At 43.1% G+C, this 25,087-nt stretch overlaps 1 protein-coding gene across 6 annotated transcripts in view; it reads left to right on the forward strand.

Moving 5' to 3' along the window:
- GRIK1 (glutamate ionotropic receptor kainate type subunit 1) overlaps positions 1-25,087 on the forward strand; it is a 626,279-nt gene that overhangs the window by 319,488 nt on the left and 281,704 nt on the right. For all 6 annotated transcript variants that reach the window (XM_077480009.1, XM_077480011.1, XM_077480010.1 and 3 more), the window contains exon 4: positions 12,754-12,935. In XM_077480009.1, the coding sequence (XP_077336135.1) occupies positions 12,754-12,935 (182 nt within the window). The remainder of the gene's footprint in view (positions 1-12,753; positions 12,936-25,087) is intronic.

The raw sequence follows: 25,087 nt of genomic DNA on the forward strand, positions 1-25,087 counted from the left end.
TATGAGCCGAAAGCGCTCAGTCTTGTAAAACTAGCTTTTATAATGAAGAAATCACGTACGTCTTGTATGTCACCATGGTCGGAATTGTTGGCCAACATTTGTGTGACCGTGTGTATGCAAGACAAGTTGGAGCCAACAACCTTCGAACAAAAATCCACGGTTTTGTTGTCGAAAAGTCAGATCGTGTGTAAAGCCCCATACACACTATCAGATTTTCTGCTGATTTTTTTCCTTCAGATTTACCAAAACCATGTAGTGCAAGGGCCTGCCTGATTGCTTACAAATTGAAACTCCTAAGGTTTGACCTCATATTGTATGATTTTGGTAAATTTGAAGGAAAAAATCAGCAGAAAATGTGATAGTGTGTATGGGGCTTTATGGGGCATTAGAGTACAGGATAGCTGGAAAAAGCTTTCACCAGTGAACACAATGCAGGCTTACTAGATAGCTGTGACCTTCTAACTAAAGAAAGGTCAAGGTGCACATCAATATAAAGATAAATAGAAAGAACTGCGCCAATAGCACTAAATAAATGACTATATATATATAAAAACATAGGGCATAGGTGTCTATTGTCAAAAGTGGTCACTACACATACGCATAGTGTTCACAGAAAGATATATGCATCACTAATCTATGAGAGATAGGGACCATACAGCAAATAAAATTAGCATAGACATAAACAATAATTATAAATTAAAGTCCATTAGGGTGTTCTGATATTCCAAACGATCAGCATATCACCACCGTGATCACACACAAACTCCGAAAATTCTGTGCCCGTCACCAGATAAGTGATGTGCTTACCAGATGAATAAACGATTATAGCCTTAATGATGTTTAATTCGAAGCAGAGAGATTGAAGCTTCAATCTAGACTCCTGAATCCAGATGCCCCAATGTAGGTAAATGGCCAAATCCCAATCTATGGAGCTCCAATGGATATGTCATCAGCAACACTGTTTAGAGAAAAAGAAATGCCTCCATAGCTTAAAATCGTCAAGAAATTTATTTAAAATAAAAGAATCACACTTACAGATAACAACTTTCTGTCAGGCATTGGAACGGAACAAAACACGCCGGCCGGCATACAAACAAGCGTCCCGTCCTCCCCTTGTGTAGCGTGGTGGCGTCACTGCGTACCTTCCCAGACGCGTTTCGTCATAGATGACATTATCAATTGATAACGTCATCTATGACGAAACGCGTCTGGGAAGGTACGCAGTGACGCCTCCACGCTACACCAAGGGAGGAGGACGGGACGCTTGTTTGTATGCCGGCCGGCGTGTTTTGTTCCATTCCAATGCCTGACAGAAAGTTGTTATCTGTAAGTGTGATTCTTTTATTTTAAATAAATTTCTTGACGATTTTACGCTATGGAGGCATTTTTTTTTCTCTAAACGGTGTTGCTGATGACATATCCATTGGAGCTCCATAGATTGGGATTTGGCCATTTACCTACATTGGGGCATCTGGATTCAGGAGTCTAGATTGAAGCTTCAATCTCTCTGCTTCGAATTAAACATCATTAAGGCTATAATCGTTTATTCATCTGGTAAGCACATCACTTATCTGGTGACGGGCACAGAATTTTCGGAGTTTGTGTGTGATCACGGTGGTGATATGCTGATCGTTTGGAATATCAGAACACCCTAATGGACTTTAATTTATAATTATTGTTTATGTCTATGCTAATTTTATTTGCTGTATGGTCCCTATCTCTCATAGATTAGTGATGCATATATCTTTCTGTGAACACTATGCGTATGTGTAGTGACCACTTTTGACAATAGACACCTATGCCCTATGTTTTTATATATATATAGTCATTTATTTAGTGCTATTGGCGCAGTTCTTTCTATTTATCTTTGCATTTGTGTGTTTGTATCCCACTTCGAGCTGCTGCCTATTACTTAGGTTTAGTATTATGCGCAGTTTATATATTTTTTTCTGCACATAAATATAAAGGTTCCACAATCAGGGGCGGACAGACCATTGAGCCACTAGGGCACTGCCCGAGGGCCCCGGGCCACTAGGGGGCCCCATCAGGGTTGCCAGCCTCAGTAAAACCAGGGACAGTATGTAAAAATCTGTGTTTTTTTTACATCTGTCTCTGAAATGTCCCTTACCGACATCCTTTTGGTCTAAAAATCCAGAGATTATAGCTGCACCACCTCTCCAGTACCTTCTCAACCAACAGAAACATGTCTGTGTATACTGTGTAATTGTATACTGTGTGTTTGTGTCTACTGTGTGGCCCCATAATGTCTGATTGCCTGGGGGCCCCATAATCTCCTATTGCCCGAGAGCCCCATGAGTTGTCAGTCCGCCCCTGTCCACAATAGTCTCCTCTTGTATTGTCCTCAGATTCTTAGTTATACTCCGATCACCTTCAAAAATCCGGAAACCTGGATCCTCTTTATTAACTCTCCATCAATATAACTCATACAGGGAATTTAATTAAACAGCCCAACATAGTGTAAAACTAATAAGACATCCTTTACTTTAAAATAATAATGAACTCACATTAATAATGTTGTAATTGCTCTTTAAAAACATAATTTATAGCCGGTAAGAAAATGGCTTCCTGCAGACTTCTGGTTACATCACAGCAGGCTCCTACACGCTTCGTCACACTGGATGACTTAGGACATGGGAGTGTATCTAAAGGCAAAATTTGTTTTCCAATTTTGGATAGTGTGGTTAACCACTTAAGGACCAGCTGCCACAGTTGTACTGAGGCAGGTTGGCTCCCCTACGCAAGTCATTGTACGTCGACCGCTTTAACCCCTTCCCTGCCAATGACATTTACACAGTAATCAGTGGCTATTTTTAGCTCTGATCACTGTATAAATAGCAATGGTCCCAAAAAAGTGTCAAAAGCATCCGAGCTGTCTGCAGCAATGTTGCAGTCCTGCTAAAAATCGCAGACATTTATACAGCGATCAGAGCTAAAAATAGCCACTGATTACTGTGTAACTGTAATTTGCAGGGAAGGGGTTAACACTAGGGGGCGATCACCGGGTTAAATGTTTGTTCTAGGGAGTGTTTATAACTGTCTAACTGTGGGGGGATGGGACTGCCTGAAGGTAGAGACTAATCACTGTTCATAATCAGCAGATCTGTCTCCTATCTCCTGACTGAATGTAGATCTGTCTGTTTACATTGACAGATCTCCATTCTGTCTCTCTCAGGAGCTTTCGTGGGTGCCCGCACGCACATCAGCTCTGTCATCAAGCCCCCTAGAGCTCTTAAAGCGGCCGACATACAATGACTTGCGCAGGGGAGCCAACCTGCCTCAGTACAACTGTGGCCGCTGGTCCTTAAGTGGTTAACCACACTATCCAAAATTGGAAAACAAATTTTGCCTTTAGATACACTCCCATGTCCTAAGTCATCCGGTGTGACGAAGCGTGTAGGGTGGAGCCTGTTGTGATATCACTGCATAACCAGAAGTCTGCCATAACTAGAAAAAAAATAATAATAATAAAAACGCCATAAAAATATCTCCTATTCTGTAGGCACTAGATACGCTTATTGAGATATATTTTTTTTTTTTTACCAAAAATATGTAGAATAATACATATCAGCCTAAACTAAGTAAAAATATTTTTGGGGATATTTATTATTGCAAAAAGTTAAAAAAAAATTTCTTTCAAAATTGTCAGTCTTTTTTGTTTATAGCGCAAAAAATAAAAACCGCAGAGATTGATCAAATGCCACCAAAAGAAAGCTCTATTTGTAGGAAAAAGGACGTAAATTTTGTTTGGAGACAACATTGCACAACCGCACAATTGTCAGTTAAAGCAATATAGTGGCGTATCACAAAAAATGCCCTGGTCGTTAAGGGGGCAAATCCTTCCGGCCCTTAAGTGGTTAAGGAAAAAAAGTACTGTTGGTCATCATTTATGTCTGTAACCCCAACCAATTCCCCCTTTTCCCCCCTCCCAATCACTGAGATTTCCTTGGTGACCATTGGGACAAATAGTGATAGAAAATCCACAATTTTGAGTTTCCACCAGAGAGGAATAGAGGAGAAACGATCTATTGGGGCAGCTTCTTCTGGCGACAACTAAGAGGATATTTATCTCACTTTTGAGAGATTTGGGGGTTGATTTGCTAAAGGCAAATAGGCTGTTCAAGGGAATTTACACTTTACAAAGGGAATTTTCCCTTATAGTGAATGCGGTTAAAAATCACTTTGCTAAGAATGTTCAATCACATGCAAGAAAAACAAAAACAGACCAGCATGGCTTCCCCACGTTCACTAAGCTTAGGAAAAAAGCCAATGGAAAGTAAACAGCTTATTTTGTCTTTAGTGGGTCAAACCTTTTGCCTCACTTGCTGTTGTGCCAATAGCCCTGCTTTTTACATGGTATGCTGTGACAGGGCAATGTGTTGCCCACTACTGCAATAGTGCATTTGTGTTCTATTCAAGATCAATCGTAATGTAACGCACCATGGCGTTGGTGTAATATACGGTAAAACTTGCTTTCTACTGCATGTTACTGGAGCAAGAACATGCAATTGAGTCCTATGGACCTCTAGAATAGTGTTTCTCTTGCCTAAAGTTGGCCCACCCATATTCTTAAAGTGGTTGTATAGTTATTTTTGGGACTTTTACCTACAGGAAAGCCTATAATAAGGCTTTCCTGTAGGTAAAAAAAATATCTCCTAAACCTGTACGGTTTAGGAGATGTTCCCCTCGCAATGTGCCACTGACTGCAGCAGCGCATGCGCACAGGGGATTCTTGGCTGAAAGTCTGGCAGACGCCGGACCCTGCCGGGAAGAAATCTCCCACGCACGGGAGTGACGATATCGTGGCTCCGGCCACTCACAGCGCTGGAGCCGCGATACCCGGAAGAAACGGCAAGGGAACATGTCAGCTCCCTCGGCGTGGATCGGTCCAGATGTCGGGGCCTCGTTCTAAGGTAAGTATTTCATAATGAGCTAGTATGCATTGCATACTAGCTCATTATGCCTTTTTCTTTGCAGGTGAGTGAAAAAAAAAAACATCAGCGGGTTTACTACCGCTTTAAGATCTTCCTCCTCATTGGATTACCTCCTTTATATAATTATCCCTTCTTCAGTCCATCGTGAATGCTACTGCCAGACTCATACACCTTACCAACTGCTCAGAGTCTGCTACTCCTCTCTGTCAATCCCTCCACTGGCTTCCACTCACCAAACAAATTAAATTCAAAATACTAAAAATAATTTAAAAAGCCATCCACAACTCGGGTCCCAGCTACATCACTTACCTAGTATCAAAATACTAACCAAATTGTTCTCCTTGTTCCTCCCAAGACTTTGTGCTCTCTAGCTCCTTTGTCACCTCCTCCCATGCTCACCTCCAGGACTTCACCCGAGCCTCTTCCATCCTCTGGAACTCCCTGCCCCAATCTGTCCAACAATCTCCTACTCTGTCCACTTTAGGTGATCCCCGAAAAACCCATCTTTTTCATAGACGCCTACCCCACCTCCTACTCCAACACCGAACAACTATACTATTATTTTCTCCATCAGCTCATCCCCCACTGTTAATACTTTTTGTATCACTTGACCCTCCCTTTTAGATTGTAAGCTCTAACGAGCAGGGCTCTCTGATTCCTCCTGTATTAAATTGTATTGTAATGTACTGTCTGCCCTCACGTTGTAAAGCTCTGCGCAAACTGTTGTCACTGTATAAATCCTGTATAGTAATAATAATCTTCCAAAAATGATGTATTATGAAAACCTACCTGACTACATACTGATAGAGTGGATTGTTTGGGTTGAGCTTCCATTTGGTAGATCTGAAAAAAATATTTAATAGAGATTTCAAATTCATATTTCAAGGTCAGCTATAAGCTTGCCATGTGTTGGCTACAAGCCAAAATAATTTTCATACATTTTTCCTTTGAATTATTTTATTTTTTGCATATTAAAACAATATAAAGCTTTTAGTTCTGAATATAATAAATAAATATGCAGAATATGTACAAATACAATCCGTGAATAAAAGCGAGGTGTGTTTAGTAAAGCAGAAAGACAAGCAAAGAAGCCCAAATTAACCAATCAGAATCCTTGGAAGCACAAAAAGAATTCTGATTAGTTGGCTTGAACTCCTCCACCTTTCATCATTAGATAACCCTATGTGTGTTTCATGCACTGGAAGAGGTTTTTTTTTTTTTTTTTAATTTCTTTTTACTAGATAAAGAAAAAAACAACAGAACGTAATCAGGAAACATCTTTCTCCCATTCTCTTTTATGAAATGCCGAATCCGAGGAGCAAACATTTCAGGCAAGATCCTTCAGACTCACAATTACAGAGATAAAGTCGGCTGATTTGCATATAACACATATTTCCCCTAATTTGCATAAGACATTATGTAAACACCTGCTGAATAGTTTTTTTTTTTTTCGTTTTTTTTTCTTCTTTTTCCTTTCGTTGGCAGATTAGCCCAATCTTCCATTCCATCAAAGCGTGAAAAAGTACTTTTTGACAAAGTGCATCATTTCATGCTCGCTGCAGTAACAGAACCCCGGCTAATGGATTTCATGCAGATTCTCACAGCTTTATGCCAGTGGAAACAGATGCTGGCGACCGGAGAAAAAGCTATTAGGATTTCATGCACATCAATATCCAATAAGTTGATTAGTTGCCTGCCACGCTCTGCTCTTTGGGTTGTGTGGTGTGTAAAAGGGTAACAGGTCCTCTTTCCTCGCAGATTTCGTTTTTGTTTTTATTTTATTGTTTTTATTCAGTTTACGCAGCACTTTACATATATATTGTACATTCACATCAGTTCCTGACAGTAAGGAGCTTACAATCTAAGGTCCCTAATGCCACGTACACGCGACCAACGTTCCCGTTGGAATGAACTCCGAAGGTTTTTCCGACGGAGTTCCGCAGAAACTGTCTTGCGTACACATGATCACACCAAAGTCCGATCGCTAAGAACGCGGTGACGTGCAACACGCACGACAGGAAGGAAGGACGTTCACATTGTAAATATATATTGTAAATATAAATATGCATTGTAAAGCGCTGCGTAAACTGTTGGCGCTATATAAATCGTTATTAATAAAAATAATAATAGCCAATAGCCTCCGTCTCGCACTTGCTTCAGAGCATGCGTAATTTTTGGTCCGTCAAAACAGCATACAGACGAGCGGTTCTCCCGATAGGAATTGGTTCTGTCGGAAATATTTAAAACATGTTCCATTTCTAGATCCGTCAGAATTTTTGTAAGTCAGATGAGGCCTACACACGATCGGAATTTACGATGAAAAGCTTCCGTTTGACTTTTTCTGTCGGACATTCCGCTCGTGTGTACGCGGCATTATTCACATTCATACATACACATACTAGGGCCGGTTTAGATAGGAGCCATTTAAAGCAATAGTAAATGACTACAGTTTAACCACTTGCTTACTGAGCACTCATACCTACATACTTCCTGCCCAGGCCAATTTTCAGCTTTCATCGCTGTCACACTTTGACAATTGTCATGCAGCACTGTACCCAAATGAAAACTTTATATTTTTTTCACACAAATAGAGTTTTTTCTTTTGGTGGTATTTAATCACCACTGGATTTTTTATTTTTTTCAAAACAAACACAAAAGGCTGAAAATTTTGAAAAGAAAAAAAAAAAGTTTTCATATTTTGTTATAAAATTTTGCAAACAGGTATTTTTTCTCCTTCTCTGATGGGCACTGATGGGCTCTGATGAGGTGGCACTGATGGGCACTGATAGGTGGCACTGATGATGAGGCACTGATTGGCAGCACTGATGAGCACTAATAGGTGGCACTGGTGGGCACTGATAGGTGGGACTGGTGGGCACTGATAGGTGGCACTGGTGAGCACTGATTAGCAATACTGATTGGCAGTGATAGGGGGCACTGGTGGGCACTGATTTGCAGCACTGGTGTTTACTAAGGGGACTAATTTCCCCATAACAGAAGCTTGTTAACAACTTGCTTCTTTTCTTTACACTGACAGCGCGAAGAAAAAAAAAATGTCAGAAACCGGCTTCTGTTTACCTCATTAATCAGCTGTCATTGGCTGACAGCTGATCACGTGGTAAAGGGTCCACTGTAATTAGTCCTTTAACCTGCTATGTGAAGAGCTGAGTCCCAAGGACTCACCAATCACAGAGCATGCCACCTGGGGTGGGCTGGCGGTGCAAGAACGAGTGGAAGTACATGCACGCCCTCCCGCCAAAGGAAGCTTGCGCTGTAGCCAACTTTCAGCTATAGCACGCTCGCAAAGTGGTTAAAAAAAAAAACTGTAAGGCAATTGCATAATGTGCTAGTATGCATCACATACTAGCACATTATGAAATATTTACCTTAGAGTGAAACCCTCCAGTGACGCGTGGTCACTGCTGACAGGGCTTGCATCTTGTCTCAATCTTTCTTCTGGGTTTGTGGGCTCGGCTGTATGAGTGGCTGGAGCTGCAATGACATCACTCTGGCGCATGCACGCGGGAGCCCTCAACCCCGACATGAGGCTCTGAAGCTCCAGCATGAAATGCCGGACCTTCATAGCACACACGCCGGTGACATCACTGGCTGCATCTAGGGGGAGTATCTCCTAAATAATGTTTAGGATTTATTCATTTTACTTACAGATAAGCCTTATTATACAGTAGGCTTACCTGTAGGTAAAAAGCACAAAGCGGACTTTACTACCACTTTAACCTACCACCGTGTTTTTAGTGTTTGGGTCTGCTAGAGCCTCATGTTGTTTATTCAATACAGGTATAGCTTCCAATCTAAGGTCCCTATCTCACAAGCATACTAGGATCAATTTAGACAGAAGACAATTAACCTCCCAGCATTTGGAATGGGGGAGGAAATCCATAGAAGCACGGGAAGAGAATGCAAACCCCATGTAGGTAGTGTTGTGGCTGCCATTTCAATCATTGATCTTAGAAGTGCTTAGAAGCCACCATCTTGTCCTAGTAAAGGCTCCAAGGTGGAAGGGAGGGCTGGTTATATAGGATGCCAGGGTGTAGAAGGGCAAAAGAAAGTCCAGACTTACCATATGAAGAAAGTGTGCTGTAGTTTGTTGGAAGACAGGGCATCCTGTTGATGGGGACTTGGGGCAATTTTTTTAAATAATTTTTAAGCATATTTATTATTATTTTTATATATCTTTAAATTCTTGACAGTATAAAAAAATGTCTACAAATAATAATTTAATACCAGCTGCACTCATAAGACCCCTTCCACATGGGGCGGACTCCCAAAGGAGTGCGCCTGCTCAACGGAGAATCTGTCCACAGATCCTCACTTATCAGGCTTATGCAGAGGGGACACAGACAGCCCGCTCTCCTCTATAGGCGCTCCGATCACCTGTCCGTTTACACTTGACTGCCATGCAATCCACTAGACGTTTGGGGAATGGATCCACGTGCGTCTGTTTTTTAGCAGATCAGATTGGATGTTGGTAAGTGTAAACGGACACATATCCGTTTATATCCACTGGTCCCTAGAGGGCAATGGATGGTCTGATTAGGTCCGCTTGTGTGAAAGGGGCCTAATGTTTTTTCAGAGCATTTAAAGTTTGAAGAGAGAGTGAATAGTATGCTTTTCCTCTGCAACTCTCTCGTTATTTGAAACACAATACAGAGACACACTATTTATGAAAAATGTGCGGGGGGAACATGTCAGCATTCATACAGCTATTGCAAATAATCCCCATAATGTGTCTAATATGTTTATTTCCAATGAGGGTCAGCTCCATCTAGTGGTCATAATGTAGTACTTTCTTGTTTGAAGTATTTCAGGAAAATTTCACAATATAGTCACTAGATGGAGCTGATTATCACAAGATATAAACAAATTAGGCATATTATGGGGATTATTTTTGATGGCTGTGTGAATGTTGACACATTCATATAGCATTTAGTTGTAAACATCAGACATGAAATATGAACAAAGCATATCCCTCTATAGTGTGTATGTGTCTCAATTAAGAGCACCAAGTGTCATTTCTGTCTGCTGCCTCCTTGCTCTGCTGTCAGAGTCACTTCTGACAAATTTTCCTGACACCAAGAGAAAATGGTGACAGGGGAGGGACCTCCAGCCCATTGACAGCCTCAACTGTCAGTTGTATACTGTGTGTGTGGGGGGGTGTTCCTTCCCTCCAATCAGCTCTCTGGGCTCTACTAACTGAGCTCTATTCAGCTCTCTGTTCCCTTTTTTTTTTTTATAGTTTTAGAAATTCTGCACTTTGAAGGGATATAGAAAAGAGCAGACTTCAGATAAACAGGTATTTTGGGTTTGTTTCACCTCTGTGTGCCCCTGAGGTCATTTCACTGGGTATTGGCTACAATCGCTTTTTCTATATTGGGCAACATGCTGTTTTGGGATATCTATTGTACACAATGTGTTTTCTTCTGTATCTAATCATTTTTGAGATACAGAAATTTTTTAATGTTGCAAGCCAGCACTGGTGGATATGACCATTGACCGTATTATAGACTGCTTTAGGAGGAAAACACTCTATTTGTCAGCCTTTCAGTAGCATTGCATGATGCTATTCTGTAGCAATTGTTCTATATAACTATAAGGAAAACACTGTTACATGTATTACATGTTGAAATACTTCTCTGAGTACTAAACAATGTGTTCTTATTTATGCAAAAAATCCAATCCTATTGTAGGATTGTCCCCTAAAGAGATTTTTACAATACTAAGGATTACAAATGCTGCTGTGTAGGTCATATATTGGGGCATTTTCTAAAACACAGAGCAATGTGATCTTATGAGATGTTAAGGCAACACCTTTCATCTGCATTTTTGGTGGGATCTATGGAACATTACATAGTTTTATACAAAACAGTGGTGGCTGGTGTTTTTTTGTTTGCGGGGGTGGCAAACAACCCCCCCCCCCCAGGGCACTTCAACAACCCCCCACCTTCACTGGCACTTACCCCATATAGGTGGCAGGCACATCGTGCAGCAGTTGGCACATCAGGCATGGGCATCAGTGGGAACATCGGGCAGGGGAGAGGACATCAGGCTGTGGCAGGCATCGGGCAGTGGCTCCTGTGTCTTCTCCTCCTCGTTTCCACTGTGTGTCTCCTCTCCTCCTTCTAGGCATCCAATATCTTCGCCCATCCTTTCAGCCAGCCAGGGGATGGGTATCAGACCCACTTCCTGATGGGCGGGGAGGAGGATCAGTGTTGCAACAGTGAATATTCAGTCGCTGTTGTAACACACCTGGGTGAGCTCCAGACGCAATGCTCTGTGTCCCAAGCCAACCCTAATTTGAAGCCTATTAGAGCCTCTGGCTCTTAACCAGTGCTTAAAAAACACCCCTCCTCCCACCCCTGCCATAGGAATTCATGCGCCCGGTGTCCTGAAAGAGCCTGGGCGCATTTATAAGGGGGAGGGGTGGCAGTGGATAGGGGAGGTAGCACCCTTACGCCACAATAGACGGGCCATATAAAAGAATAAAAGGACATACATATGAGTGAGTTAACCCCTTTTATATTAGATGTGCTTATTTTTATTTTATTATAGGTAATTATATAGTGCTGACATATTCCATACTGTGCATTCATATCAGTCCCTGCCCCTGGGAGCTTACAATCTAAAGTCCCTATCTCATATGCATACATACACAGCTGGAACAAGGGGTAGGCAGGAGGGGAAGCAGCCCTGGGCACAGCGGATCAAGTGGCAGAGAATGGACACTGGACAGTAACCTCTTTCAATGGCATGCATTAACAGTGGAGGAGGGGGTGGAGTTCTAAATCCTTGCTCTGGGCGCTAGATGAGCTTACCCTGGAAATGCATATGCATACTAGAGCCAATTTAGACAGGACAGGAGCCAATTATCCTACTGGAAACCGGAGCACCCAGAGGAAACTTATGCAAGCAGAGGGAAAATATGCAAACTCCATGCAGATAGTGTCCGGGTTTGGACACTAGTGCTGCACTCGTGTTCCCCAAGGATTTTAGAGCTGCAAGGCAGACATGCTAACTAACCACTAAGCCACTGCACTGCCCTTATTGAAAGTGCAAAGGGCATACATAACACCCATTGGCTTATATCAATTTACACTTGTTAGAAGTCTGTATTTTATGTATATAGTTTATTAAAGTGGTTGTAAACCATACAAATATTTTACCTTAATGCATTCCTTGCATAATGCACCAGCTTGGTCCATCCAAACTATTTGAAGTCACAAGAAACCAGGAGTTAGGCTTTAAGGTAAACTGTGGGAAAGTTTGCCAGATAGTGATGGAAGTTTATTAAATGACTGCATTGGTCACCTGAAATTACTATTCCCTGAAGTGTATTTTTTTTATTAATTCAATCTTGTCATAGATCAAATTTAAAGATGACCCTATGGTAATCACGTTTTTTTTTTTTTGCACTGGTCCAAATTTTTTTTCTTGATTTTAAAATAACTTTTCTTTAGACATTTCCCTTTAAACATTCCTCTTTGTTCTTCTTTCAGACTAAGTGCAAAACCTCAGCAATATGGCAGGAGCTGCACTTATTTTTGTTTGAGTACACAGACACGGAGCATAAAACACCCTTATAAAAGAACATAAAGTACTTTGAGATGCAAATGACTTGACTTGTTCTACAAGACCACATTAAAACTTGCATATAAACATCCCAACTTTACTTTTCTAACAAAGGCGGCTAATTAGTTTGTATGGAGCTATCTGGAGCATCTTTACTATCTGGTTATAAGAATTTTACCGTCCAACTAATTTCATTTATTATTTTCTCCCTTAGGTTTAATCCGTCTGCAGGAACTCATCAAAGCTCCATCAAGATACAACATCAAAATAAAAATTCGCCAATTACCCTCAGGAAACAAGGACGCTCGTCCTTTGCTCAAAGAGATGAAGAAAGCCAAGGAATTCTATGTGATATTTGATTGCTCGCATGAAACCGCGGCTGAGATTCTCAAACAGGTAAGTGCACAACTTTTTTATTTTTGAGCCTTCAAAGTTGCAGCTCTGCTTACACATAGCACATCAAGTGGAAACAAAACAAAATGTTTTTCGGACTCTTATCACTTTTGTAGTGAAAAGTTCTTTAAAATTCCTTCGTTCTAGATGAGCAGACCAATTTTCCTAGTTGGATAGGGCATATGCAGCATACTTTCAGGTACGTTCTTACATTTGAATCCAGTTTGAGATCCCTATGTGTTTCTTGGCAGGTGCTTCTGACCTCCTTCTAAGTTGCTTGGGACCTATATACACATGCCCTGAATCTGTTGGATTCAACATCCACTAGTGTCCATAATAGCTTGATCTTTGCAAGTGATATACTACACTATACAGCTAGCATTCCCATCAAGAAGTGTGGTTGAATGGTTACTTTAATGGCTCTAAGAGACTTTGTCATGAGGAAAGAGGGGCAAAGTGCTGCAGAGTTTAAGTGAAGGCAATAAGAAATGCCTGAAAATCCCTGTACCCAAACTGCCCAACCATAGCCAAATGTTGGGCTGTTTTTACAAACAAAATACCAACACTTTGCGGTAGTGTTGGAGCTTGTCCTGTGCCCACACATTCCTACTGGCCTATCACCAGCACATACTTGCACCCAAAGACTTCTACCTCAATCTTCCTACACTATTGGGCTTGTCAGGCTGTTTTAAAAAAGAAGGCTCTGATACTTCCAGGTTGGGTTGAAGCCTCCTGAAATGCCCTGCCCCCCATAGATTTATATTGGCCTATCAGTATGGTCAACACATCCCTGCACTCAAACCATCCTACCACAGTCAAATGTTGAGCTGTTCTGAAAGACAAAGGTTTGACACGTCCAAGTAGTGTTGGAGTTTCCTACTATGCCCCACACCCCACCTATTCTCATTTACCTATCACCATGATGGTCAGCTTCACTAGCCAAAAGCAATGTTCAGGTGGTATGTAGGGTTGGGTAAGTTTCGGCAATAACAGAAAGTGGTGAGATTTGTCCATGACAGGAAGGTTTGGGAGGCTACTCGGCTATTTCTAGATACCTGTTCTTCATATCTACAGCAGTGTCCCCTTTCCTCCTGGTGACAAATTATTTTTTAAAGTTTTTAAGCCAAGCCATACCAGGAAAGAAAAATATACATACTTACCTGACCTGCTGCCTTTGCCACTGAACACCGATTTAATCTTGAAAAATCTTTGGCTTAAAGCACATCTGAACCCAAGAACAAATATTGACAGTATTGCAGTTCATCAATCCTTAGATGTGGTGGCTGCATTCTTTTTTCTTTTTTTTACACTTTCTTTCTTTATTTTAACATGATAATCCTGCCATTAACTCAATTCCTGTCCTAGGGTGACAGCTGTGCTGAGCATCTAAGACACCCTAAGATAGAGGGTGCATTGGGACTATATGACAATGTTTTAGACCTACATAACACCTCCATCTCCACCTTCATCTCTTGTCCATAACAGATGTAGGTGTTTTGTAGTCCATGAAGATAGCAGGGAATAACAACAGATAACAAAGGAACACAGAGACAGATCATTTTTTTTGGACTTTTCAAACTGATATAATAAAATGCTTTTTTCAATGGTATTTTTACAGACCAAAAGAGAGCAAAAAAAGAGAATTTTACTGTAACCATTTACATAAGCTGAAACTTTCAGAAGTGATGATCCCCAGCTCTCATTGGTTCCTCCTTTTGAAGTCAATGCCACCATTTTAATTGTAATGAGTGTCAGTCAGAGGGAGGAATTAGTGAGAACTGCAGGAGTCCCTAGAGATTGACACTCCCGAAAGTGTTGGATTCCCTGCTGACTTGGGCAGAAGACTTTTTAGGATTGGAGTGGCTTTGGTAGAAGAAAATAAAGTACAATTTACTTTTACAGGTATGGTAAAGTAGAACTATAGGCAAAAAATTTTTTTTTTTACATTTTGGATAGAGTAAGGGGGATCATAACCTCTGTCAGTTTATTGTTTTGCCATGTGTGTCCCATCAAGGAGATTTCCCTTCATGTCATGTGCCATAGCCAAAGAGAGGAAATCCCTGCAAATTAAAGAAATCGCTTGGGGATCCCCAGGCCACCAGAATTAGTGTAGCGTCCCCTTTGGAATATTTCCCCACTACTACTTTTTTGGGGACTACCTAAAATTGGGGATTTTCTTTTAGAGAGGTTGAATCTCCTTAAGGAAGGCAAAGATGGCAATAAAAACTGACCGCTGTTCTAATCCATCTCAACTTTATCCAAAGCAAAAAATAACATTTTGCCTTTAGTAATAAAAACTGGCAGGTGTTATAATCCATTTCCATCTCCACTCTATCCAAAACTTAATAAAGAGTTTTGCATTTAGTAGTGCTTTAATTATTTTTTTTTTTTTTTACAAGCTCTCCCCCCCCCCCCCCCCTTATCTTATGAAGTGAGATAGACTCATCTAAGTCCTCCATCCATGTCCGACACTGCTGATGTTTCTGGCTGGGGTTGTGGCTGATACAATGCAGTGATGCTCTCCCTAAGATTGCCGGTCAATTGCCATCCCCCTCCAATTACATCATCTTCCCTCTTTTGAGAGGATCTCACTACAGCCTATCAAATAGGAATCCCAAATAAGAAGCCAAACTACGAAATACACAGAATAGGAGAAGACTCGGGGCTGGATTCCACATGATCTCAGCTACAGCTTTTTAAAAATCGTTTTTCTGTTCCAATAGTTTTTATTTGGTTATTACAAGAAGATAACATGCAAAAGTTCAGCCTGTACAGGGGCTAGCTTTGACAATTGTAACAAGGGTTAGTTTGCAAAAGAAGGAAAAGAAGACAAGATATGTAAAAAAAAAAAAACAACCTCCTGAGAACAGATATAACAGCAACTGATAGACATGGTCCAGAGGCTGTATTGGCCAGGGGGTCATAGGGAAGTTCCCAACAATAACAGGGCATTAGACATGTGCATTCGTTTTCATCAAAAATAATTTTTGTCTGAATTTCGGGTATTTTCATTATCGTTTTAACAAACGATAACGAACGTGCAGAATCCAAAAACCGAAAGATCCGACATAAGCAAAATGCTTTATTTTCATTTTTTGTTGCAACAGTTCGATATAGATAGGAGATTCGACATGACACTGACAATTGCGATCTGTGTCCATCGAACCTGTGGTCGAATGTGCCTAACCTTAGCTCTAGTTCAAGATTATTCTACATAGAGAGAAAAGATTTGACATAGAGAGAAAATAGCAAATAAAAGTCGAATGTGCCTAACCTAACGCTATTAGTCCAAGATTATTCGACATAGAGAGAAAAAGTTTCGACATGAAGATTAGACGAAGCAGGCGCCACGAGCGGACATTTATGGTCAAATGCTCTGCCCATAGTAGAATTCTAATGTTGGTTGACTAGTAATAATATTTTATAAATATAATTACTAGTATCATACAACATTAGAATTCTACTATAGCTTGTAGGCAGAACATTCGACCAGAAATGTATGATTGCGGCGTCGTGCAGTTTAGCTTCTCCGTCAAATCTTAGAACATTCGAAAGACACTATAAGCCTTCAATGGCAGATTCGACCTTAATTATTTCAGATTTTCAGACAAATGCATTTTTTAACAAAACAAAATAAATAAAAACGAATTTCAGGAGTAACTAAATAAATGTATTTTTCGGACGAAAACTAAATTCCGAAACAAAATATTTCAGTGTGCACATGTCTATGGGGCATACCATGGGCCCTGCAATATCCATATAGTGGAAAAGTTTACATCCCGTATAAGTTCAAAAAAGGAAGGACCAAGCAGAAACCAAGGAGTAGTTTGGTACAAGGTTGACGCAAAAGGGAAAGGGGCCGTGCACCCAGCAGGGGAAGAAGTAAAGAAAAGCCAGAGTAGACTTGGGGTGAAATGGGGTCAGGAGGATAGAGTCCAAGGGGGGGGGGGGGGGTGGAAGGGAGGGAATAAGAACTCAGGAGCATCAAGGCTGCCCGTCATAAGTTACCTAGACTGTCTGGGAAGAGAGTCGGTAAGGCATTTGACAGCCACGGGTCCCAGATCTTGAGGAACTTAACATGGGAGACAGATTCTCGATGCTGGCTGAAAGCATTGCACATATTTTGTTCAAACTAGCCTTGACAAGTTGAACAAGGTTTACAGAAGAGAATGCACAATGTGGAAGGCTTGAGTAGTACAGACCAATCCCAGAAAACACGAACACTTATGAGTACTATCCAGCAAAATACTCGTCATTCCAATCCCCCATACTTTATTTAACAGCAAACACATTATCCAGTGCCAGCTTAGAGACCCCAATGCCTCAAGAACACTGAGTACTATCCAGCAAAATACAGAGTCACCCTAAGTCCCCTATACCTTATTTCACAGCAAACACATTATTCAGTACCAGTGAAAAACTTAGAGACCCCAAGCCCTCACAACTTCCATTCTTCTGCCTATCATTCTGCCTCCAGATCACCCAATACAAAAGAATTCTATTTTATCACTCACTTCAAGGGTTACCTGTCAGCGCCAGTTGTGTGGAATTTGAAATCTCTAACATCATTATAAATCGCCATTATCCTTTACCTTTCCAGGATCCCATTTATCACATCTGTTAAGTAACTCCCCTATACAGGAGACTAAGCAAGGCTGATAAACGTTTTTGTCTTCAGCTTCTACAATGGAGTCTTGATGGCAGAATTTTTTTCGAAAAGGAAAGCTAAATGTTGCGGCTCTTCCTTTGATGCCTTGCTGAGTAGTTTTACATTTATAGAAATACTTAAAATAATTGCCCAAATGATGAGGTTTGAAAAGCCTGATTGAGCTTAAGTGTCCATAGTGGAAGCTTCACACGGCAAGGCAGAATCCTGAATACTTTCCTTGCTCAAATAGAAAGGAGCAAGTATTCTTTGTTCCTCGTCTTACACAAGGGGTATTATGAACACCTGAGCAAAATATGAAAAAAAAACACTTATTTCAAGTATCATTTAATCATCCCAGTAATAGGCCTGTGTTCTTGGTTACCTCTATCTATCTATCGATCTATCTATCTATGTCATATCTATCTATATCAGTGTAAATTTGCTGTCCCCTCAAATTAACTCAACAGGCAGCAATTTATGTCTAAACCGCTGGCAACAAAAGTGAGTTTACCCCTAAGTAAAAAAGACCAAATTGCGCCCAAAGGGTAAATATTTTGTGTGGCCACCATTCTTTTCCAGCACTGCCTTGACCCTCCTGGGCATTTTGTTCACCAGAGCTTCACATGTTGCCACTGGAGTCCTCTTCCACTCCTCCATGACAACATCATGGAGCTGGTGGATGTTAGAGACCTTGTGCTCCTCCACTTTCTGTTTGAGGATGTCCCACAGATGCTCAATAGGGTTTAAGTCTGGAGACATGATTGGCCAGTCCATCATCCTTACCCCCAGCTTCTTTAGCAAGGCAGGGGTCATCTTGGAGGTGTGTTTGGGGTCTTTATCATATTGAAATACTGTCCTGCGGCCCAGTCCGAAGGGAGGGGATCATGCTCTGCTTCAGTATATCACAGTACATGTTGGCATTCATAGTTCCCTCAATAAAGTGTAGCTCCCCAGTGCCAGGAGCACTCATACAGCCCCAGACCATGACACTCCCACCACCATGCTTGACTGTAGGCAAGACACACTTGCCTTTGTACTCCTCACCTGGTTTCCGCAACACACGCTTAACACCATCTGAACCAAATAAATTTATCTTGGTCTCATTATACCACAGGACATGGTTCCAGTAATCCATGTCCTTAGTCTGCTTGTCTTTAGCAAACTGTTTGCAGGCTTTCTTGTGCATCATCTTTAGAAGAGGCTTCCTTCTGGGAGGACAGCCAGGCAGCCCAATTTGATGCAGTGCACGGCTTATGGTCTGCAGCAATGTTGGCAGCACTCATACATCTATTTCCCAAAGACAACCTCTAGATATGATGCTGAGCACGTGCACTTAACTTCTTTGGTCGACCATGACGAGGCCTGTTCTGAGTGAAACCTGTCCTGTTAAAGTGCTGTAGGGTCTTGGCCACCGTGCTGCAGCTCAGTTTCAGGGTCTTGGCAATCTTCTTATAGCCCAGGCCAACTTTATGTAGAGCAACAATTCTTTTTTTTTTTCAGATCCTCAGCGAGTTCTTTGCCATGAAGTGCCATGTTGAACTTCCAGTGACCAGTATGAGTGAGTGAGAGCGATAGCACCACATTTAACACACCTGCTCCCATTCACACCTGAGCCCTTGTAACACTAACGAGTCACATATCACCGGGGAGTGAAAATGGCTAGTTGGGCTCAATTTGGACATTTTCACTTAGGGGTGTACTCACTTTTGTTGCCAGCGGTTTAGACATTATTGGCTGTGTTTTGAGTTATTTGGACAGCAAATTTACACTGTTATACAAGCTGTACACTCACTACTTTACATTGTAGCAAAGTGTCATTTCTTCAGTGTTGTCACATGAAATGATATAATAAAATATTAACAAAAATGTGAGGGGTGTACTCACTTTTGTGAGATATTGTAGATAGAAATTTTGTATATTAACAGATAGATGGATGTCTATTACTCTATACATTATCTGCCTAGCAGAGTGGGAAAAGATTATAATATTTGTTAATTATTTTATTACTATGTGTGTACGTTAGGGAAATTTTCTTCACTTCCTGTTTGGTCCCCACGACAGGATGAAGAGAAAGAACTCTCCAGTGGAGACACAGCAGGAAATTACTGAAAGGGACTTAAAGTGGTTGTATACTCTTTTTTTTTTCACTTTTACCTACAGGAAAGCCTATAATAAGGCTTACCTGTAGGTAAAAAAATATCTCCTAAACCTGTACGGTTTAGGAGATATTCCCCTCGGTATGCGCCGCTGACTGCAGCGGCGCATGCGCACAAGGGGGATTCTCGGCTGAAAATCCGTCAGTGGCCAGCCGGCCAGAATGAAATCTCCCTGCGCCGGAGCCGCGTTACCCGGAAGAAACGCCAAGGGAGCATGTCAGCTCCCTCGGCGTGGATCGGGCCAGATGTCGGGGCCTCGTTCTAAGGTAAGTATTTCATAATGAGCTAGTATGCGGTCCATACTAGCTCATTATGCCTTTTGCTTTGCAGGTGGTAAAAAAAAAAAAAACATTAGCGGGTTTACTACCGCTTTAAGACCAGACCACTTTTTGCGATTCGGGACTGTGTCGCTTTAACTGACAATTGCACGGTCGTGCGACGTGGCTCCCAAACAAAATTGACATCCCTTTTTTTCCCACAAATAGAGCTTTCTTTTGGTGGTATTTGATCACCCCTGCGGTTTTTATTTTTTGCGCTATAAACAAAAATAGAGCGACAATGTTGAAAAAAAACGCATTCTTTTTTACTTTTTGTTATAATAAATATCCCCCAGAAATATATAAAAAAACATGTTTTTCCCTAATCGTCTTTCAGGACAGCCACTATGAGAGATAGACTCCTCCTCTTCCTCTGGAAACACTGCGCCAGCCCATAAATTCTTACTTCCCCTGCCGGACCTCAGTTATTAGTGTTTCCTCCGGCGGGGAGACACTGTGCAAGGAACCAGGCCGATCAGCTGGGGAGGCTGTGGCCGTTTTTTCGTTAAAAGAACCCGGTTGAAAGAAGCAGGGGCTTCGTTTGGAGAAAGCTGGGTTCAAACCGTTCGAAACCAACGTCCGCGTGTCGGACGGGTCGAACGGTTTACTTACCTCACCAGGTACTGCCACCCCTTCCGAGTCGAGCGCGGCTTCAGGTCGTGGGGGACTCCTATCGCGTCTACAGGGACGCAGCTGGCAAGCCGTTCGGAAGATTTCCCTGTACATGGGTACAGTCCGCCCCTTTTTTTCTTTGAACCGAGCGGGCCGAACGACAGGCGACGTCGTATCCGGCGGAAACGAAGGCTTGACCTCGAAATACGATCGACTTCCGGTTCCGGGTCGTGGAGCTGATAGGAGGGCCGGGCACAAGCTGGAGATGAGTTCAGAACGTGCACAGGCAACGTGGAACTCTGTAGTAAGCAGCCACCTGCAGTCATGTCGGAAGCTGAGGCTCAAACGACAGACTCTATCTCCAGCATTCCTAAGGTAAGAGCGCCCTGGGGAGGGGTTCTCTCTATCTAGGATCCCCCCACCCCAATGTATGGTTCTATCATGGGTGGGGGGGGCAGACCCCCTGGGTGGCCAGGGGGGAGGGGAGGCTCAGATCCCTTCGTTTTAAAAAAAAGGGTCTAGTGCACTCCCAGGGTTGTATCCCGAGCTTTTGATTGACTTTGTCTTTTTCTGTTTTTTTCTTTTTTCCTTTTTTTTTAGAAAGCTATGGAAAAAACTAGGTCTACGCATAGCTCTAAAAAGAAGTGTGCCTCCTGTAGGGACATTTTAGGGGAATCTTGGACCAAAGTATTGTGCAAAGGCTGTATTGACTTCCTCGTTAGGGAAAGGGAATCTGAACAGGAGTCAGGACTAGCAGCTTCAGTCAAGGAGCTCTCGTCCACCTTCTCTTCTTTTAGGTCCCTTTTTGAAAAATGTCAGCTTCCCACGGGTCCATCTCCCCAGGATACAACCCCACCTCTAGCACAGAGTTCTGCTCCAGTCCAACCTGCTAGTACAGGGGGGACAGAGGTTGCAGGCCCTTCAGGGACAGGTAGGGAACTTCCAGACAGTTCCTCTTCCGATTCCCAGGAGGGTTCCGAGGGGGAGGACCAGGACGGGTCCAGGAAAGCCTCCAGATATAAGTTATCCCTTGATGAGGTAGAGGACCTCTTAAAGGCAATTTATGCAACCCTCGGTATCCAGACGGATAAAAAGCCCCTAACCCTGCATGACCAAATGTATTCAGGTTTAGGGGAGCCAAAAAGAAGGGTGTTTCCAGTACACGAAGTTTTAATGGAAACAGTTAAAAAAGAGTGGCAGGATCCGGAGAGAAAACCCTTTTTATCTAGATCCCTCAAAAGAAGGTTCCCATTTTCAGAGGACCCGGCATGCCTTTGGAATAAAAGTCCCAAATTGGATGCCGCGTTCTCCCAGGTCTCCAGACACACAGATTTGGCGTTTGAAGACATGGGGGCCTTGGCAGATGTCATGGACAAAAGGATTGACTCCCTGCTTAAAAAGACGTGGGACTCGGCTATCGGCAATTTAAAGCCTGAAATGGCAGTTACAGTTGTGGCTCGCAATTTAGAGCACTGGCTCTCACAGATCCAACAACATATTGAGGCAGGCACAGATAAGGAAACCATTCTGTCATCCTTCCCTACTATGCTGCGAGGGATCACTTACATAACTGATGCCTCTGCTGAGTCCGTCCGCATGTCGGGCAGAACGGCGGCTCTAGCCAATTCGGCCAGAAGGGCCCTCTGGTTAAAAACATGGCCAGGGGATAATGCCTCCAAGATAAAGCTATGTGGGATACCCCTGACGGGGGACCTCCTGTTTGGCCCAGGGCTAGAGACGGTTCTAGACCGGACAGCGGACAGGAAAAAGTCCTTTCCTCTCAAACGGAAAACCCCCGTACCAACAAAAAAGGGGTTTCGCCCGCAGGGGCGTAGGGAAACCTCTAAACCAGAGGGGAAAAAGAAAACCTGGCCCCAAAAAGGCAGGGGCAGAGGAGGGGCGATTTTTCGCCCTCCTATCCAGCCCCGTAAAACCCAGTGACTTTCCAGCTACAGTGGGAGGAAGACTGGGGGCCTTTCTTCCACAGTGGGAGACAATATCCCCCAATCAATTTATTTTAGGGGTAATAAGAAGGGGGTACCTCTTGGAATTCCTAAGACCACCCCCTCAAAGGCCCCTTGTCACGCATCTTCCCAGGTGCATGGTAAAGGCCGAGGCCTTGCTAGAAGCTCTGAGGGAATTGGAGAATCAGGATGTTATTCTCAGGGTCCCAAAAGCAGAAGAGGGAAGGGGGTTTTATTCTCACATCTTCATAGTGAAAAAACCCTCAGGGAAGTTCAGGTTGATCCTGAACTTAAAGCCCCTGAACGCTTCTGTGACATACAAAAGGTTCCGCATGGAATCGATCTTTTCAGTAAAAGCGCTTCTCCCCCACAACTGCTTCATGGTATCTCTGGACTTAAGGGACGCGTATTTACACATCCCTATAGCGGAGGCCTCGCAGAGGTTTCTACGCCTTGCCATAGATCTGGGCGGAGAAACAGTACACTTTCAGTTTCAGGCCCTGCCATTCGGGCTATCCTCTGCACCCCGCATTTTTACCAAAGTCCTGGCAGAAGCCATGGCCTTTCTTCGGCTCCAGGGGGTATGTATAATTGCCTACCTGGACGACCTGCTTCTGTTTGCAGCATCCCCAACACAGTTGGTCAAGGATCTGGATCTAACCAAAAGGGTCCTTACAGACCTGGGGTGGCTTCTGAACTTGGAAAAGTCCAGCCTGATCCCCTCACAACAGATCTCCTATCTAGGTTTCCTGTTGGACTCAACACTGTTGAGAGTTTTTCTGCCAAGAGAAAAGGTACGAAAACTGGACAGTGCGGTGGCCTCCCTTCAGAGCAACCAGCTGGTTTCCATAAGGGTTCTGATGTCAGTACTGGGTCTTCTTACATCCACCCTTCCAGCAGTGCAGTGGGCAGGGTTACACTTTCGTCCCCTACAGACCTTCATCCTAGGGGTGTGGGACCACAGTCAGGAGGCCCTAGACACCCTAGTACATATTCCCCACCAGGTAAAGAGATCCCTCTGGTGGTGGAGGAAAGTGACAAATCTGTCGCAAGGTCGTCTGTGGCTCATCCCGGTTGAAGTGGAAAAGGTTGGGGGGCACATTTGGGTTCCCTTCTAGCCCAGGGCACTTGGGAGGACGGCGAGTTGACTCGATCGTCCAATTGGAAAGAACTAAGGGCAGTGGGACTAGCCCTCAGATTCTTCAAAGAAGAGCTCCGGGGTCACCACATTCAGGTGCGGTCGGACAACTCTTCCGTAGTGGCCTATGTGAACAAACAGGGTGGCACCAGAAGCGGAGCCCTGTTGTCTTTAGCGACAGAGATTCTGTCCTGGGCCGAAACCTACACCCTTTCGCTCTCAGCCGTTTTCCTGAGGGGAGAGGAAAACGTAGTAGCAGATTTTCTCAGCCGAAAGAGGCTGAGGGAGGGCGATTGGGTTCTCAACCAGGAGGTCTTCAATCTCATAGTAAAGAGATGGGGGTCTCCAGAGGTGGACCTGTTCGCGTCCAAAAACAATGCAAAAACCCACTGTTTTTTCTCCCTAAAAAGGGGAGAGGGAGCTCTAGGGGTGGACGCTTTGAGCCAGAATTGGCATTTCAGAACTTGCTATGCCTTCCCACCTCCAGTGTTGTTGCCAGCAGTTCTGAGAAAGTTTCAGATGGAAAGCACATCTCTGATTCTGGTGGCTCCACATTGGCCAAAGAGAGCATGGTTCTCAGTGCTAAAGCAATTGGCGGTAGAACCTCCCCTGCTCTTGCCCCCTCGGGAGGATCTCCTCTCTCAGGGGCCAGTCCTATGCCCACAGGTATGCCAGTGGAAGTTAGCGGCCTGGCTACTGAGGAGGGTTTATTAAAATCTAAGGGATTTTCACAGAGACTAGTTTCTACCCTCCTGGACAGTAGGAAAAAGGAAACTCGCCAGATCTATGAAAAGGTCTGGTTGCGTTTCAACAAATGGTGCGCAGAGAACTCCTCCGCAGTGTTGGAATTTTTACAATGTGGGGCAGATAAGGGCTTATCCATTAGTACCCTTAGGGGTCAAGTATCAGCCCTCAGTGTTTATTTAGAGGATCATTTGGCTGCCAACCCATGGGTAGTCAGGTTCTTTAGAGCCCTGTCCAGACAGAGACCGGTCCAGGGTCTGTCCTTTCCCAGATGGGATTTATCTTTAGTTTTGCAGAGCTTAACTGGACCCCCCTTTGAGCCTTTAAGGGAGTGTCTTCTGAGAGAGCTTACTCTGAAGACAGTGTTTCTGGTAGCAGTGACAACTGCCAGGAGGGTCAGTGAGATGGAGGCCTTATCAGTCAGGGCTCCCTTTTGCGTTATTTTTCCGGATCGGATAGTTTTGAAGACCGATCCAGCCTTTTTGCCGAAAGTGGCATCCAGCTTTCATAGAAGCCAGGAAATTGTTTTGCCCTCTTTTTGTCCCAATCCCTCCGGTGAGAAGGAACTAAAATTCC

The sequence above is a fragment of the Lithobates pipiens genome, unplaced genomic scaffold, assembly GCF_037356315.1.
Source record: "Lithobates pipiens isolate NorthernLeopardFrog02 unplaced genomic scaffold, aLitPip1_a1.2 Scaffold_16, whole genome shotgun sequence".
In the NCBI taxonomy this organism is placed as follows: domain Eukaryota; kingdom Metazoa; phylum Chordata; class Amphibia; order Anura; family Ranidae; genus Lithobates; species Lithobates pipiens.